The 17,927-nt window shown below is 38.2% G+C and overlaps 1 protein-coding gene across 4 annotated transcripts in view; it reads right to left on the bottom strand.

Moving 5' to 3' along the window:
- The window catches only part of CEP135 (centrosomal protein 135), a 45,646-nt gene that overhangs the window by 16,026 nt on the left and 11,693 nt on the right, over positions 1 to 17,927 (bottom strand). For all 4 annotated transcript variants that reach the window (XM_087963590.1, XM_087963591.1, XM_026676555.2 and 1 more), the window contains exons 7-17: positions 17,763 to 17,891; positions 16,935 to 17,150; positions 12,640 to 12,705; positions 10,687 to 10,837; positions 9,483 to 9,676; positions 7,658 to 7,801; positions 6,061 to 6,204; positions 3,170 to 3,247; positions 2,731 to 2,882; positions 1,656 to 1,771; positions 86 to 240 (exon numbers count right to left, since the gene is read on the bottom strand). In XM_087963590.1, the coding sequence (XP_087819716.1) occupies positions 86 to 240; positions 1,656 to 1,771; positions 2,731 to 2,882; positions 3,170 to 3,247; positions 6,061 to 6,204; positions 7,658 to 7,801; positions 9,483 to 9,676; positions 10,687 to 10,837; positions 12,640 to 12,705; positions 16,935 to 17,150; positions 17,763 to 17,891 (1,545 nt within the window). The remainder of the gene's footprint in view (positions 1 to 85; positions 241 to 1,655; positions 1,772 to 2,730; positions 2,883 to 3,169; positions 3,248 to 6,060; positions 6,205 to 7,657; positions 7,802 to 9,482; positions 9,677 to 10,686; positions 10,838 to 12,639; positions 12,706 to 16,934; positions 17,151 to 17,762; positions 17,892 to 17,927) is intronic.

Raw genomic sequence — 17,927 nt, 5'->3', positions numbered from 1 at the left:
TGGCAAATAACATCCAGCCCTTTGATACACTAAATATTAAGATAAAATGGTTTCGATAATCCATTTCCCTATTTTGTATAAATACCTTGTTAGCTAAATTGTCTTCTAGATATGCAATTTTTTCAGTTTTTTCGTCTATGCTTTCCTGAAGACTATCTTTTTCCTTATCCAAGGCATTCACGGTACTTCTGAGCAGAACAAGAGACTCGTTTTGTGATAAACTCTTATTTTGGAGTGTATCTGAAAAGAAGCAAAACAACAACAAAAAATTTAGTTGGCTCACTTGCTTTGACCATGCAAAACTCTAAGCTCTGTAAGCACACTAGTATTGGTGGTATTTGTTCTGGATTCCTCTGTTCTGGATTATGAGATTGTTGTTGATAAATTCTTTTATTGTTAACACTCAACAAATGATTGGGGGAAGAATAGTCAATCATCCCAATTTAAAAGTATATTGCTTTTTACAAAACTTCTGTTATTGCTAATTTCAAATCACCTATGTGACCTTGGAAAGTTAAAATCCAGCTGGAGTTTGGAAATATCTGTCAGAGAATGACTACCATTTTGAATTTTATTCCCTTCCCCCTCCAACAAAAGTTCTATTTATTTATTTTTTAAATGCATAAAGGTGTCAGCTCTATGACGACTCTGGGCAATGTAAAATTAAAACACTAAGAAAATACATATTGTTTTTATAATCTATATAGAGATTATAAAAACATAAAAAACATAGATTATACAAATGGGAAGCCACAAAATCCAGAAAAGCAACAATAATACACACATCCATTGTATTTCAGTAGCTTGCAATCTACACTGCATAATTATTAATGGCATGTTCTCTCTTTGATTAAGTATCTTTTGAGGTAGTGACACAAATGGAATTTTCTTTGCTTTTTTCCTTAATTAAGATTTAGAATCTGTGATGCTCATAATTAGAATGTATGAAAATGCTAATGGAATTACAGCAGAGGGCAGAGCAAAACAATGTGCTCAACACAGATTATATTTTCTAGATAAAGGGCAAATTTCTATTCCTGCTTTTATTTCATCATACCTGAGTATGGTATTCTATACAATTTCTCTATGAATCAGAGCAAACTATACTTGATGTCCTCAGTCAAATCAATAATTTTGACCTGTTTGAGAGATAGTATTTTATGTTGTATTCTAGCTTTGTGTTTGATATAGGAACTCCAATAACTTTTATCCCATCCTTTTATTCAAAGATAAAAAGACATTAAGGGTCTATAATTTCTTTGAGTATTTGGGATGTCAGCATTTGAACATTTTTTCTGATAAAGGGGCAAAACTGACATTCAAGGAATATGTTCACATTTTTGTAGTTTATACAAAGGCTTTTTATAATTAATTTTGAATCACCTTTCATTAATATTGTTTGCATGTATATTTTTACTATTAATTAATTTGAATAACATAATGTTTAAAAAATACCTGTAAAGGAAAAAAGGCCAGCAACTACAATAAATTCAGCCTAAATCCTAAAGTCTTCCGCCTCAAGTTTGAATTGGAAATTTATTATTTGTCTCACTTATATTGTTTATTCCTGTTAAAAATCTGAGAATGATTTTGTGCAAAACTGAACTAGAGTATTTGTACTTTTTTTCTTAATAATGCAGTACAATCTCATTCACCTATTTTGTCCTCTAATATCTCAATTTCCTCTTGAGCTGATTGAAGTTCATTTTCTTTAAGAGTTAGTTGATGCTGTATCTCATCTAGGGATTTCTGAATCTGTTCATTTAATAGTCTGTAAAATCAAGACAGTTATGTTAAATACAATATTGGGCACAGGATATGAATCCATTTTTACTGTATCTTCAGTAGGTATTATAATTTATAAAGAAATAGTGAGTTAGATTGAGTAAAAGACCAATCAGTGCTATACCTCTTAATCTAGATTTTCAAGAATTAAAAATCCTGTTTTCCTAATGAAGATCCAAAATTGTCCTTTTAATTTTCATAAGTATGGGTATCACCAAACATAATTACATATTGAAACTGAATGGCATTCCCTTTAAGAGATATACCCACCCCAACTTTCCAATGAAATAGGAATTTTGTAGACACCAAGGACTATTACCAACTAGATAACATTATCAGTGTAAGTGAATGTGGGGTTTGCTGCCTGTTTATATACACTAGCTTGCCCTGCCAATAATCCCTGTATATCTGGGCATATAAACTCTAAAATTTCTGCTTATCACTATCTAGGAACTCACATGCAAGAAATATCTGTGATATTAATCACTGGATAAATATTAATATCTAGCACTGTCTCATTCCTCATCTTTTCCCATCTTCTCATTTTTCCTACTACCTTCTCCTATTGATTTCTTATGATTTATCAATTGTTGTTTGTAACTTATTCATGATTGTAACTATGATTATGACCTATCACTTATTATTACTTATTATTGTATGTACACTGTGAGCTTATGCATTGGAGGCAGATTCCTTACTTGTCCAATCACACTTGGCCAATGAAGAATTCTATTCAGTTCCATTCCATTCCATATGTGTAAATTAATATTTAGTTTTTCTTACTACTCAATTATCAAATTAGCCATATTACTACCTCCAGTTTGATTATCAGGCAAATGCAAAGTGGAGACCTCTTTTTTAGGGCCATATCACTGAAGCCACCAGCATCATAGAATGACACAAATTACAAATACACATTTACTAGTTATAAAATGCACAGCTTACTTTAGTGAATTCAATTCTGTCTTATACTGTGCAGAATCTTCAGATGTGTTTAAGAGCTGATGAGTCTTTATGTTCAGTTCATCTTCCAAAGAGCTTATTTTGTCTTTTAACAATGACACTGTAGATACTTGATCAAGACGTTCTGTTTCCAACTGTAGGGCAAAAGAAATTCCAAACCTATGTGACATTTTTAAACCTAATGTATTTTAAACATTGCAAGATGAAGCAGCCCTTCACAATATGTTCCAGTAAGGATAAAATGCAATGAAATCCACAGTAAGTTGAATTGCCTTGTAATAACAGGAATTAATTACATATTCCATTATATGTGGCCCCTATGATATTTTGCCATTTTCTTTCCAAATAATCATGAAATAGCGACTACATAAAAAGTTATAGCTCCAAATCCAATTATTATATTTACTTACAAAACACTTACTCTCTTAACAGTGTTTTCCAATCTTGATACTTCCTGTTCCAATTTTAATTTATCTAAACCATATTCCTCCTGCAGGACCTAACAAAACAATGTAAACAGATCAGTAAGGAGCCCTTTCATTAATAATATTAAAATATCCCCAATTACCCAAAAATTTTTGACAAATGAAATGACCCGACAGAAGGAAAATGGCATCTATTTTGTTTTCCTTTAGAACAGGGGGTGGGCAAACTACGGCCCGCGGGCCACATCCGGCCCGTTGGTCTGTCCAATGCGGCCCGCCCCTGAAAAAAATCGCTGCCATTGGTCTGTCCAATCCGCCCGCCCTGAAAAAAATAGCTGGGCGTGGCGTAATTGCCCTGTGCCGTGTGGCCCCCAAAGCTGCAAAACAGTGCGGAGCGATCTAGGGGTAGGAAAGAAAAGAAATTTGCAAAGGCCTCGGCTGGGAGTTCAAAATCACCTTCGAGTGCGACCTCTCCCGAAGGTGAGTCCCGCCGATCCCTTTTTTTTCTGGGGCTTCAGGCTTAAACTTTGCAAAGGCAAAGCTTGCAGACTGGAACGCCTTCCCGCCGAGGAGCGGGAAGGGTTCCACCCGGCGGGGGCGGGCTGCTTGGAGCCACCTAAAGCTAGGCCGCTGCTGGTGGAGCTTTGCCCTGCCTTGGTGCCCCGCTTCCTGGCTCGGCGGTCCTGCTCGGGCGGCACTTTAAAAGCCTGCTCCCAGCATCCGAGCAACTTCCCAGCAACTTTCGGCTTCGTTTTAACTCACGGGCGCTCGCGCCTGGCCCCGAGCCGCGCGGGCGAAAGGGAAGCCCGGTGGGTGGGCGGGCAGGCTGCTTGGAGGAGGCTCCGGGCTTTCCCTCCGCCAGGCGCGAGCGCCCGCGAGTTAAAACGAAGCCGAAAGTTGCTGGGAAGTTGCTCCGTTTTCCAGGGCTTTGCAAAGGCAAAGTTTGCAGGCTGGAGCGTCTTCCCGCCGAGGAGCGGGAAGGGTTCCGCCCAGCGGGCGGGCAGGCTGCTTAAACTTTGCTCGGGTGGCACTTTAAAGCCTGCTCCTAGCACCCGAGCAACTTCCCAGCAACTATTTTTGCCTTTCCCTTCCCGAGGCAACGCGGGACTGGAGCCGCGCGAGCCGCGCCGGCGGTAGCAACTCCTGACTCAGAGGGCCTCCGAGGGAGGGGAGCCTCCGAGGGGAGGGGAAGGAGAAGAAGAGGGGGAAGGGGGCAATTCCCAAAAATCTTGTGCTGACCCGGCCCGTCTGTCAAATTTTAAAAGTCAATGCGGCCCCCGAGCCAAAAAGTTTGCCCACCCCTGCTTTAGAACAACAAATATAGTTGAAAATAGATATAAATAAGAAGCAAAAAAACAACAACAGTAGCTTATTAATTCAAAGTGAGCATGTATTTTATTCTGGTTTCACTGCATAACCTTACATAACACCTTCGGCTTCACAGAAGCAATCTACTAGAGCAGCAGCCTCCAGAACCAGCTCTGCAGACCAGTGGCGATGGCAGGAGTAGTAAAGGGGATGGTTTCGCTTGCACAAATGCAGCTCCACACACTTGCACAATCGCCCACCACCTGTGCGGCCTGGTTCCCAACGGGTCTGATCTAGTACCAGTCTATAGGTGGGAGTTGTACATCCTGTACTAGAGAGATAGTACTTATTTTCATATAGATTAAATCTGCTACCTAGAATGTATTAATTGAAGATGCAGCATGTGTGTTCCTACTGATTCTGTCACTGACCTATAGCAGTGATGGCGAACCTTTCCATCCTTCCATGCCAAAAGTGCATGCGTGCACGTGCAATCACCCATAAGGCAATGCAGGCGGGGGGGCATGCCCCCTGCGCATGCACGCATAATCCTCCACGCACACCGTGTCTCTCTGCAGGTGCATCCGCAGAGACACACGGTGTGTGGGGGGGGTCATGTGTGCATGTGCAGGGGGCATGGCCCCCCCACCTGCATTGCCTTATGGGGTTTCTGTGCATGTGCGAGTCTCCTGCATGCGCCCCGCACATGCGCAGCAGCTACCCAATGATCAGTGGGTGGGCGAGCGAGGCACACGCCTGCGCAGTGGACCTGCTCTGGGGCGATGGCTCACCTGCCGCCAGAGATGGCTCTGCGTGCCACTTCCGGCATGCATGCTACAGGTTTGCCATCACGGACTTATAGTGTCCTAAGAAACCAAAGTTAAATTGTTTTCAGATTTTAATGGCTTCCTTCACATGCAGACTTTTTTTATTAGGATTATTTTATTAATGTGGTAGATGCATTCCTATTTTAATATTAATTTTGTTATATTAAACTAAATTAAAAAAGAAAAAATGCACACACCTGCATTAACGAGATAATATAACCTAAAAATGAACAATCATAGTAATAAAAATTGTCAAGAGTTGGGAAAAAGAATTGGTCCAACAATTTGACACTGCTCAAAAGTATTCTCCCTTACCTCTTTGTTAAAAAAAATAATCCCCAAACATTTATTATTTGATTTATATGCCACTTCTCACTCTGCGTAGCAACTCTTAACTCAAATGTTGACAAACAATATATTGTATATCAACAATCAATTACTGCAAATCAGCTGTAAATTTGTCTTTCCAATGTTACCTAATATTTAACAAAGTGCCAAACCAAAATTACAACAGAAAATGTTTGCCACTTTGAGAATTTGTGCTAAATTAACATTTCTATTCATTATTAGTTTTAACAATACTCTTAAGAGAACGATTATAAAAGAAAATCCAAAGTGCACTTTTTGAAATCCTTATGACATTATCAGTAATAATCTGAAATGTAACAGGACCCAGACATAGCCACTTTAAATAAGAATCTAGACCAAAATTATTTCATTACTGAAAACTACAGAAAATATTAAAAGCTGACCTTTAATTTCTCCCTTAGTCCTTCTTTCTCTGATGCTGCTCTTCTGAAATCAGCCAATGCATTCTTTCTTTCTTCTTCTGCATGATTTTTTGTTAGAAAACAGGTTTTTTTCTCTCTCCGTAGACGGTTTAATTCATTCTGAGACTAAAAAAACAAAATTAATTTTAATTTAACCCTGCCTTTATTAATTTAACCCTGCCTTTATTAATTTAAATAAACAACACAAGGTGTGAGCTTATGCTTTTTCCTCTTTCTATTTTCCCCACAGCAACCAAGTGAGTTGAGATAGGATAAGAGAGATCTGGCCCAAAGTCACCTAGCCAGCATTCATAGCTAAAGCAGGACTAGAATTCACAGTGTCGTGGCTCCTAGTCTGGTGCTTTAACTACTAGTCCAAGCTGGTTTTCTTGAAAAATTATAATTGTATTACAATTTTTAAAAGGAAAAAAAGAAAAAAAAGAAAAACAACTTTAAATAAAACAATACCCAGAATGCTACTTATGAAATGTATTCTAAACTGAACAAACAAGAAAGAAAATTTATCAGAAACACTTAAAAATGTTGATATTTAATAATGTCAATGTATAAAACTAAAATATATATTTATGTAAAATATTGCAAAGTGTGTCCCAAAGGGAAATGTATTATTTTTTATTAGAAAATAAAGCCACTTGAAAAATGGGTTCATTCAATCTTTGATAATTGAAGTAATGGTACTTTCCAATCTCTCAATATAAATTTTTAAGTATTCCCCATATAAAATAAAACCAATACACTTCAAAAACTCTCCGTTTCCACAATATTGGAATATTATTGAAAATAACTTTGACATTTTTAACTTAAAAACATTTACAAGGACATATATGCTACATAGTCTTTAAAAAGAAATTGGGCTTGGCCAAATTAGCTAAATATACATACAAATTTCCTACATTGCAAACCAAGAAAATCTTGTTCCTAAATGTAACAATACCAAATAATCAATTTAAAGTAACTATTACAGACTTTGTCTTTCTGCCCATGTTTAAAGTATTTTTTCCTTCTCTCTCTCTCTCTCTCTCTCTCTCTCTGTGTGTGTGTGTGTGTGTGTGTGTGTGTAATATCCATGAGATTTAGCATCAAAACTCAATAAATGTCAATAAACGTCAAATGTGTAATTGCACTAGCCCAGGAAATGAATAATTTATTAAACTTATATGCCACCTGACTCTCAATAGCTCTGGGCAGCTCACACAAATCAAAGTAATTACAATACGCTCTGCCAAGTAATTACTAGACTTTTAACAGAAAATTAATACATAATAAGTATATGTGTTTTTCATGCATATACTTATGCTCATGAATTCACGAACTGCATAACATGAAATTATGTCTGGTGGAATCTCAGGTTATAACTATTCTTCATAGATAGCAAAATATGTATCGTAGAATAAATCATTATCCAGTATTTATACAACTATTTTGTTCTGCATTCACATTCTTCTTTTCTCATTCTAAACTGGAATTTGCAATAGTTCAATAAATCTAGTTTTGTTTTGATGAGACTGCAGATTTTCATTGTTTTATATTGCTCTGGATCAAGGTTATATTTATTTACCTGTTCATAAAGGACACTTAATTTGTCTTTTTCTACAGTTAATAGTTTGACATTAGACTGAATTTCTATCATATGCTTTTCAAATCTGTCTAGCATGGACTGTAGCTCATCTCTCTCTTGTGTAACTAACCTAAGGTCTTCATTCTGCAAAATAAAGAGGGGGAAAAAAGGAAAAAGTAAGAATATGCTTTATACATCCACATATGTATTCACCCATATTATTAAACAGGTCAATAAAATATATATTACTAATGACAGGATTACAGCCCAAAAACAATAATCATTCCATGCTTTATAAATCATGGATTATTTAGCAAATAGTCATACCAAATCGGCCCTGGATTATATTGTTAACATTGCCCAGAACTGGGAAATTCTGATTTTATGTCAGTTATCTGGCCAGGATCTCAACATTCAAACGTAGCACTAAAACTCTGTTGAATATATTCTGAATCTTTACCCCACAGATCCGTCTCACCTCCTCAAGTAGGGCCATGAAACACCCTGTTAATATATTTATTATGGTTAGTCAAAACAAGTCAGTTTCTAACCACTTGCTGCCCAGATTCAAATGCAAATTGCAATTAGACTAAATCCATCTTCTCCTGTGGCCATGTTAGAGAAGGAGGAAACTCTTGGTGTTCACATGCGTTTGTTAATTATAGGGAAATTATTAGATGTCTTTTACAAAATGGCAAATGCTTTCTCTATAATTGCTTTGAGGAAATAGTAGCATTTTAAAGCATGCCTTAGAGGTTAATACATCCACCTAAGATGCAAGTAGCCCGGGTTGGAATCCCAGAAGGGTATGGCTAGCTGATGAGGGCTAAATAGTGTGAAATAGATCTATACTAGTCTCCCTTTATTTATTTCTTTGTCGGCAAAACATAAATTCGACACAGTAGCATTTTCTGTTTTGCCTTTGTTTACTGAAATCTTGTAATAATTTCATTAAAAAATTGTCAAGAAAAATAGGTAAATAGAGAGCTACAAATAATTTCTAACATATTTACAGGACATCCTTGACTTATGACCATAATTGAGCCCAAAATGTTGCTGACGACAAATCTTTTAAGTGAGTTTTGCCCCATTTTATGACATGGTTACATGGGTTAAGTGAATCTGGCTTCCTCATTGACTTTGTTTGTCATAAATGATGCTGTCATAAGTCTGAAAAACAGATATGTCACTTTTTTCAATGTCCTTATAACTTTGAACGATCACTGAACAAACTTTTGTAGGTCCAGGACTATCTGTAGCTGAAATAAATCAATCATGCTTATTAAGGAGATATCACTGAATCCAATAAAACTGGAGATCAAAGCATACTAATATTTCAATACAATGCCACATTGCCTCATATTTAATGTTAACTGGAGAAAACTAGTTTTTCCCTTATTAAAGTGTGCATTATTATTATTATTATTTCATTATATGTCTAAATAGTTGAGGATGCTGCCTGACTACATCATTTCTACCATAATCTTTTCACTTTATTGGCTGTTAACAGCTGTTTTAATAGGCAGCTGTGATCTGGATCTCCTATTTGACTTCTTAGTCAGGAGTGACAAGAAATTGAATGCAGGCAGGTGAGTGCAGAGGAGAACTCTAAAAGAAATGAGCCAAGAAATGAAACCCAGCACAACACACTGCCAAAGTATGAAAGCAGCAAATAATCAGCCTGCTACAAAAGGGATCATCTGACCCATATCTGATGGCTGAGAGCACACTTTATAAAGCTAAGAGCTTGAAAGATAATTTGATGAGTAATTGGATTTTATGTGATATCATTGAAGTATGATGTACTAAGCACAGTAAGCCTTACCTTTTCTGGAGATTTGACTAACGGGCTAGATCTTCTTTTAAATATCTTTTGGAGGCACTCTAGTTCTCGCTTATAATAGTCCCTGTCTTCTTCTATGGTCTTTACAAATGTATCTAGGCGAGAAGGCGACTTGTCTCCAAGTGCTATGCCACCCTCCAGCCTCATTCTCTCCAGCTCTATGACAAGTTCCCGATCTGCAACAGACCACAATTGGCAAGGATGAAATTTCCATACACACAAAGTCTTTAGCTAAAGCATTCATTAAAGATAAACGTACCCCTTGCGCTCCCACATCCATGCTAGTCATTTCTGGCTCTAGGGGGCGGTGCTCATCTCCGTTACAAAGCTGAAGAGGGAGGGCTGTCCGAAGGCGTCTCCGTGGTCATGTGGCCGGCATGACTAAACGCCGAAGGCGCATGGAATGCCATAGTTACCTTCTCACCAAAGATGGTTCCTATTTGTCTACTTGCATTTTTTTTACACGCTTTCGAACTGCTAGGTTGGCAGAAGCTGGGGACAAGTAAAGGGAGCTCACTCCATTATGCGGTGCTAGGGACTCGAACCGCCGAACTGCCAACGTTTCTGATCGACAAGCTCAGCATCTTAGCCATGGAGCCACCGCATCCCTAAAGCATTCCTTGTGAACATGATAAAAGAAAAACTCTTTCAAAATATTTCTATTTCTAATGAAAGAGGGGAGGGAAAGGAAAGGAAGATTTGTGATAACCCCTGTCAATTTTCCTACAAGTAAATTCAACGGGGAAACTAGCAGGTAGTTTGAAATCGCAAGCCCGGCTTTTTTGCCCATCGTTAGTCATTTTGTTTCTCTATTTAGTAAGTAAATATCTCTGAAACGATGATCCAATGGGTTAGGATTAGGACAAAGCGTAGGGTTAGACTAGTTTATTTAATATTTGTCAGTTGTAGGATACAATAATTATATTATTTTAATTTACAGTAACCAAATATTTAAATTTGTAAAATAACACTATACTTTACACAACACTAACAAGTTGTGTAAAGGAGTCTGCACTCCCTAGGAAAGGTACCAGAATCTGAAAGAATTAGAGGGAAAATATTTAATAAACAGTTCAGCAATGAATTCTGTAAAAGTTCCTGACTCCCCTTTAGATTTTTTCCCCTCAAGATTTCATTTGAGGCTGGAAATCCAGCTCTAACAGCCCGTGGGAATATAAATACTTACTTATAATTTCAAGGTTTTCAATTTTTTTGGACAATCTGTGGTTTTCTACTTGAGCCTGGCTTAAGAGTATCTCAAGATTTTGTTTTTCTTCTGATTTTCCAAAGAGTTCTTCACTCAATTTTTCTTTTTCTCTGCGATAGGAAGATAACTCCTAACGTGACACAAATATTACAAAACTTAGAATTGTGGCTACAATAAAGATACATTTTAAAAAACCTATTTTTAAAAAAATTGCATAACATTTCCATATACAGGTAATCCTCGACTTGCGACCATGAATTTATGAGCCCGGAATTTATGTTGTTATGGGAGACGTTTGTTAAGTGAGTTTTGCCCGGTTTTACAACTTTTCTTGCCACAGTTGCTAAGTGAATCAGTGCAGTTGTTAAATTACAAATTTAGTAACACAGTTGTTAATTCTGAATCTGACTGTGAATCTGGCTTCCCCACTAACTTTCCTGGTCAGATTGTCACCAAAAAAAAGATCGCATGACCTGGAACCGTCATAAACATGAACCAGTTGTAGAGCATCCAAATGTAAATCACTTGACCACAGGAATGCTGCAACGGTCATAAGTGTGAAAAATGGTCATGAGTCACTTCAGTGCTGTTCAAACTTCAAATCCTCACTAAATGAACTGTTGTAAGTCGAGGACTACCTGTATTCAGGTGAGATGCACCAAGCATTCATTGTATATCAGAATATTTGACTTAGGTACAATTTATTTTATCTATCGATGTATTATTTATAAACTGGCAATTAGTCAATTTATATTATTTATAGCCTATTCAATATCCAGAAGATTTCGTGTGAGAAAAACATCTATAAAAACAAGATAAAACAGTAAAGACAAAATAAAAACATAGCAGTTAAAGTATACAGTATTGAATAAAGATTATTAATGGAAAAGTGATTAAGAGATCAAAGGAAGTCTGAGCTAAATCTCATGTGAGCAAAACCCCAATTTCTTTACCTCATGCAAAGGGATATATGTATAGTCAGTACTTGCCCAGTCTCTGGGGAAAGGCATCCCAATGTCCTCGCCTACATTCCCACAGAGTGCACTCATCCCAGACATAAAACAAGAAAGAGCTCCTGCACTGCAGATCATAGGCAGGTATTTACCTCAAGTACTGCAATCTTAAACAACTGAAGCATTTAAATGGAGTAAGGAGATGCAATTGGTAACAAGTACCTCCCAGTGCAGGGAGATTTCTTTTGAGAATTGGTGCTTATTTAGTCTAGCAAATATATAGCTATATTCTGCACCAGAAGGCTTGGTGCTTATTTAGTCTAGCAAATATGACAGTAACTTTGTTATATAGCCATATTCTGCACCAGAAGGCTTGAAGGGCAGACTCATTATGCAGTAGGACACTCATTAGGCCAGATGACAACTCAAGTGACAAAATGGATCCAGGAGTCAGGCTGCAAATGATCTTTCAGAGATAATGCAACCCCATCCAAAATGGAGACTGATAACGTTTTTACCCATGGTAATTCTAGGATTGAGAAGAGTGAAGAATCTTACTCGAGCACCGCATTATCATTTCTGTTTTATTATCCGATCTGTTACTGCTTAAAAATATAGTCAAACAACAATATGCCAATTTTTGTCCTTGGTGAAAAACCAGATATACAAATCAAATCAATACAATACTGAAAGTTTTCATCTAAATACTGCAAGATATTTTAACTCTGCCTGTTTTATTGTAGGCAATCTTCAGCAGGATGGATATTTAAAATATTTGCACTGGGATTATAAAACTTACTAATAAAAATCTACTACAATAGTGTCAATATAAAAAAGCAGAATTTTTTTAAAATATATTATTGATTTGCTTTCTTATGCTATTAATAATTGGCTTAAGCAAACATGCATTAAATTTAAGCCTAAATATATAAAAGTTTATTAAGTAAACTAAACTCAGTTCAATAGGCAGGTTACTTACTAACTTCAGTCTTGCTATGGTCTCCTCACGGTCTTGTATTTCACTGTGTTTTTTTTTAATTTCTTCCTGTTTACATGAAATATATGTAAATATTTTTAAAGTAAAACGTTATTATAAAACTCAAGAAGTAAAATATTTATTTCTATATAAATTGTTGCATGGATATTAGGGCAGTCACTACAATAAATATCAATCACCAAATTATTATTGTTTTCTAGTGCACTTGCACAGTTGCTATATTTTTAAAATGAGATTTGAATGTATTTTTTTCTGATTTTATTTTATTGTGCATTACTTCTGGGATACCTTGTATTTTAAAAACCTGTGCTCACTAACATGTAAACTACTGTAAGTAAGCTGATTGGTTCCTACATAATTGTAAATCGTTTAAAACTGAAGGGAGGGAGGGAAAAAATACTAAGCTGTCTGGAATATATTAGGGAAATCAGCTGTGGAAGTAAAATAGGATAAACATTACAGCCATAAATCAGGAAATCAGCTTCAAATTGAAATCTATCTGCATTGAGACCTAGCTGGTCTCAAGTAATTCAATACTTCATCTGCAATATGGAATAATTAGACCTACTTTACAGAACTAGTGAAGAATTGCAAAGAGAGAGAGGTAGGTAGGTAGGTAGGTAGATGGATGGATAGATAGATAGATAGATAGATAGATAGATAGATAGATAGATAGATAGATAGATAGATAGATAGATAGATAGATAGATAGATAGTGGTCAGGAAGGACTGTCCCAAGCCCAATACCTATAGACTGAACACCAAATGGAAAGAGGGTGGGTGGGGTCAGGTGAATGTCAAAGTCATTGTCCTGGAAGTAATCCGAAGCATCCTGAAGTACATCAATAAGATGGCACCCAAAAATGAATTGCTGAGAGAATGCCTGAGGTGGCAGCTGATATAGAAGGAAGATCAAGCAGAGGAAATACCATGCAAGACAAGACCCTGCATGAGATGTACAAGAGATATGGACAGCACTGAGACACTGATCCTAGCTGCACAAGAATAGAAACTAAGCACCAGATCCCTAGAAACAGGACAGGACCCAAAGTGCTGACTAGGCGGAGAAGCCTCAGAGACCATCTGATCTAACACATAGTGGCAAGGTGTAATGTGATGACCCAGGTCATGGTACAAAGAATCACACAAACAGCCGGCAGTTCAAACCACCCCTTGATTGTTCCAAAGTTCCCCACACGCTCCCACATTTCTGGCAAGTCTCGAGGAGAATGACAACCAAACCCCACACAAACCTCAGGCAGCTTCCTGGCTGCAATTACCCCTGCCCAGCAGCTGTCAGCACCAAGGCTGCTCAGTAATAAATCCAAAGGTATTTGGCGACTCAAGGAGTTCAAGGAACAAAAGATCCGGGTAATTAGTCCAGAATGCCCACAGGAATTTTTTTATTTTTTTATTTTATTTGGTTTGTCAATTGCTTACAAGATAACAGGTATAAGTATAAACATAGTTATGAATACATGGATACATATAAGAAAAATAAAAAGAAACAATAGGACAGGGACGGTAGGCACGTTGGTGCGCTTATGCACGCCCCCTACAGACCTCTCAGGAAAGGGGTGAGGTCAATAGTAGACAGTCTAAGGTTAAAGTTTTGGGGGTTTGGGGGATTCTTGCAAGGACTCTTAGCCAGTTCAAACATCTCAGTGTTTGTTCCCGACAAATGCCCCTCCCCACAGCGTCTCCTTAAGTCTCACTCCCCCAGTGTGCCTTGTGAAGATGGGCGGGACACTCTCCTCGCATGTAGATGGCTGCTCCGTCTGCCCTGATCACATCTCCTCTCTGCTCGCCAAGCCCTTGGATCAGGAAGGGGTGATCCTTGCTCCTCGCTTGAGTTCTGTCCCACATGTTCCCCTTGCCTCTGTTCCTCCCTGCCTGCAGGCCTTACTATTTCAGAAAAGTCTTGCCTAGACTGACTCTGCCCTTCCTCAGTTTCCTCCAAGGCCAACGGAGCCGCCCTCTCCATATCTGGCATTTCTTGTTCCAACTCATCTCCCCCCCCCCTGCAGATTGGGGGCATGACAATGTAAGATGCAGGCAGGAACTGCATACACTGAATGGCACCACCAAGTAGCTGGAAAGGGGCCCTAGCACTTAAGCCGGAAAAACCAAATGCACACAGGTATAGAATAGGCAGTTCCTGGCTCAACAATAGTTAACCGTGACAGGAATCTAGGTGTTGTCCTAGTGAACCACCACTTAAGCCTGAGCCAGCAGTGTGTTGCAGCTGCCAAAACAGCCAATTCAGTCTTCGGCTGCATCAACAGAGGGATAGCATGAAGATGACGAGAAGCAACAATACCGCTGTATACTGCACTCGTGAGGCCACAGTTGAAATAGACCTTCCCAACTCCAGATAGAAAATTCCATAGAACAGGGGTCCCCAACCACCGGGCCCCAGACCGGTACCGGTCCGTGGATCATTTGCTACCGGGCCCGCCGGTTTGCTGGGTGCCGCCATCTTGTTTCGACGAGAAAGTGCTTCCGGGTGAGCTTTTCCGGTTGGAAAGCGGCGTTTGGGTCCTGAAGGAATCCTCGCGCCTTAGTTTCATCGAAGGTGGGGGGGCTTAACGAAGAGCCGTCCCGATGGCGGAGATTAAGAAAGCACAAAAAGTGCAAAAAAAGGTACAAAGGAGGAGTTGAAGGTGGCGGGGAGAAGCAGGGGACGGCTGGCTGGCCGGTCGCTCGGCTCGCCTTGCCTTGTCATGCGTGCTGATGCCGGTACCGGTCTGTGGATCATTTTGTGATGCCGGTACCGGGCCGTGGCACAAAACAGGTTGGGGGCCACTGCCATAGAAGATTGCAAAATATAACATGGCTAAGTTCCTGCGGGACTTCCAGATCCACGCAAGCAAGTAGATATTTGCCAATCAAGCAGACAAAGTGACAGCAGACAAGGACCAAAACGCAGCAGTGGCTATGGATGTAGCAGTGACAAGAATATCCGTTAGGTGGAATACAAGACACTGGGGAAGTGCCAGGACCTGAAGGAAGAACTAGAGAGGATGTGGAAAGGAAGGCCAATGTCTTTCCAGCGGTAGTAGGAGCACTCAGGGCTGTGACTCCTAAATTTGGAGAGTGGCTCCAACAGATTCCAGGAAAATCAGAGGTCCCTGTCCAGTAGATACTGCACAGAAACTCCCAGACCTAAGGCAGAGAACCCAAGATTGAAGAAGACACAAACCGATCATAAAGGTAAAAAATGGAATTATATGGATATTTCAAAATATAAACACAGAAGTATGGCTCTCTGCAGTGAATATTATTATTCCTATAAGACGTAAACATGACATCAAGTTGAGATTTTGAATGCAATTTTCTGGGCAACAGTTTGGAAGTGGCTTATCCCTGCCTTCTCCCAGGATATATTTCCCCCCCAATTTTCCAGTCTATTCTGACATCCCTGGTAATCTTTCCCATTCAAGTGTGCTTCATGTTCAATATTATTGTAATAAAATGTTCCAAAAGGATTTTAATGGCTGTGCAGGTATTCCTTACTTAGCAACTGCCCTGGACAGCAACTGTTTCCAGTTACGATAGTGATGAAAAAGTACAATCTAGGCCCACATTAATAACCTGTGCAGTGCCTCTGTCTCTCTCGTTCACATGTTCATCGTTACATTCAGCTAATAGCTGTCCCATGATATGCTCCTGCCACCCCAGAGCAGAAAGATTGACTAAACTGGCTCTCTCTTCCTTTACTGCTTCTCTCCACGGCCCAGTGCTTCCCTAAAGAGTCCGAACTGCAAATTAAAAAGCTCAGTTCTGTGACCTTAACTGAATGCTGGGCCACTGGCAGCTGCTGCCTGAAAGTGAAAAGATCTTAATCAGTTTCATACTAAAGACTTGTTATTTCCTTTTGGTTGAATATCCCCACAGAGTTCTATTAAGTAATCTGTATGTAGCTTTATGGAAATACTAATCCTATTCAATATTTTAAGAAACTCTTAATTAGTTTCTCAGCTAACTTCGGAGCTTTTCCACTTATCAAATTTAGAAAGATGTTATATACATTCTAATCAACAGCAAAATATGAAAATTCTTATTCAGTTATGCAGAGCTGCACAAAACCATTAAAACTAACATTATTAATTTTTTTTAATTAGTAAAAATACAAGAAAACTTCTTCAGCATAAAACTTTATAATGTGTAACATTTAAAACAAAAAATGAATTGTGAGAGAAAACAAACTGTGGAATGTTTTCTCAAGGAATTGGAACATATTCTTGATGTTCTCGTAATTCCCAAAATTTTCTTACCTTAGCCTCTCCAATTTCTTTATCTGCAGTTTCAAGCACAATTTCTTTATGCCTCTCCAACTGTTGGGCCAGGTGATCAATTTCAGTCAATTCTTGACACAGTTCTTCATTTTTGTTGCTTAAATGAGCCACCTCACTAGTCATATTTTGTCTGCTATCCAAAAGATCTTCTATGCGCTTTTCAAGATCTTTTTTTGTTTGCTGTAGAAATTCAACCTATAAATATTGACATCACGTATCCAGTTAAATTCACTTGAACAAAATTTAGAAATTCCTTCAAGGATTTTCCATAATGAACAAACACAGTACTTTCTGCCCTTAGAATACAAATCAGTACATTCAATCTGTGAATGACAAAAAGTCTCCTAAGTTATACATAATCGCATTAGTTATATGCTGGATCCAGACATTTCAAAAATAACTCTAGAAAGGCATAAAGAGCATAATTAAGATAACTTTAACTACAATCTGCATACATTCATCAAATCAAGATTCCAAAAGTAGTTCTCCAGGAAATGTCAATAATTACAGTGAAATCTCATTTTAATGGACTAATTGTGTCTGTTATTCATTTGTATGAAGATGTCATTATCATGAAAAATTACATAAACTGACACCTGGCCTGTTGCATTATTTATGTAATGCTATTATGCCAAATGGCACTTGAAAATTTTAGCCATTTGCATGGGAAGTCCATTGAATCAAGGGGTAGAATATGGACATTCCACTGTACTTTGGCTAATGTTAAGAGGATCCATATTTTAAAGTTTTAGGTTATGCTTTAGGGATCTCTAGATGTAGAAGCTGAAAGAGATTCACCAGTGTTACCTGCAAATTCAAGTGATCAATAATTTTTTCATTACTTCTGCTTTTGGCTTCCAGAGATATTACATCATGAGAACGACCGCCATCTAGGGCGACTGCTAAACGTTCAATCTCATTGTCTCGGAGCTCAACCTTCAATGAAAAAAATAACCGTGTTAACACTGTTAG

This window comes from Notechis scutatus, chromosome 4 (assembly GCF_049901735.1).
Source record: "Notechis scutatus isolate UNSWTSFEM ecotype Mainland chromosome 4, rNotScu1.2, whole genome shotgun sequence".
In the NCBI taxonomy this organism is placed as follows: domain Eukaryota; kingdom Metazoa; phylum Chordata; class Lepidosauria; order Squamata; family Elapidae; genus Notechis; species Notechis scutatus.
This window is presented reverse-complemented; position numbering and strand designations above follow the sequence as displayed.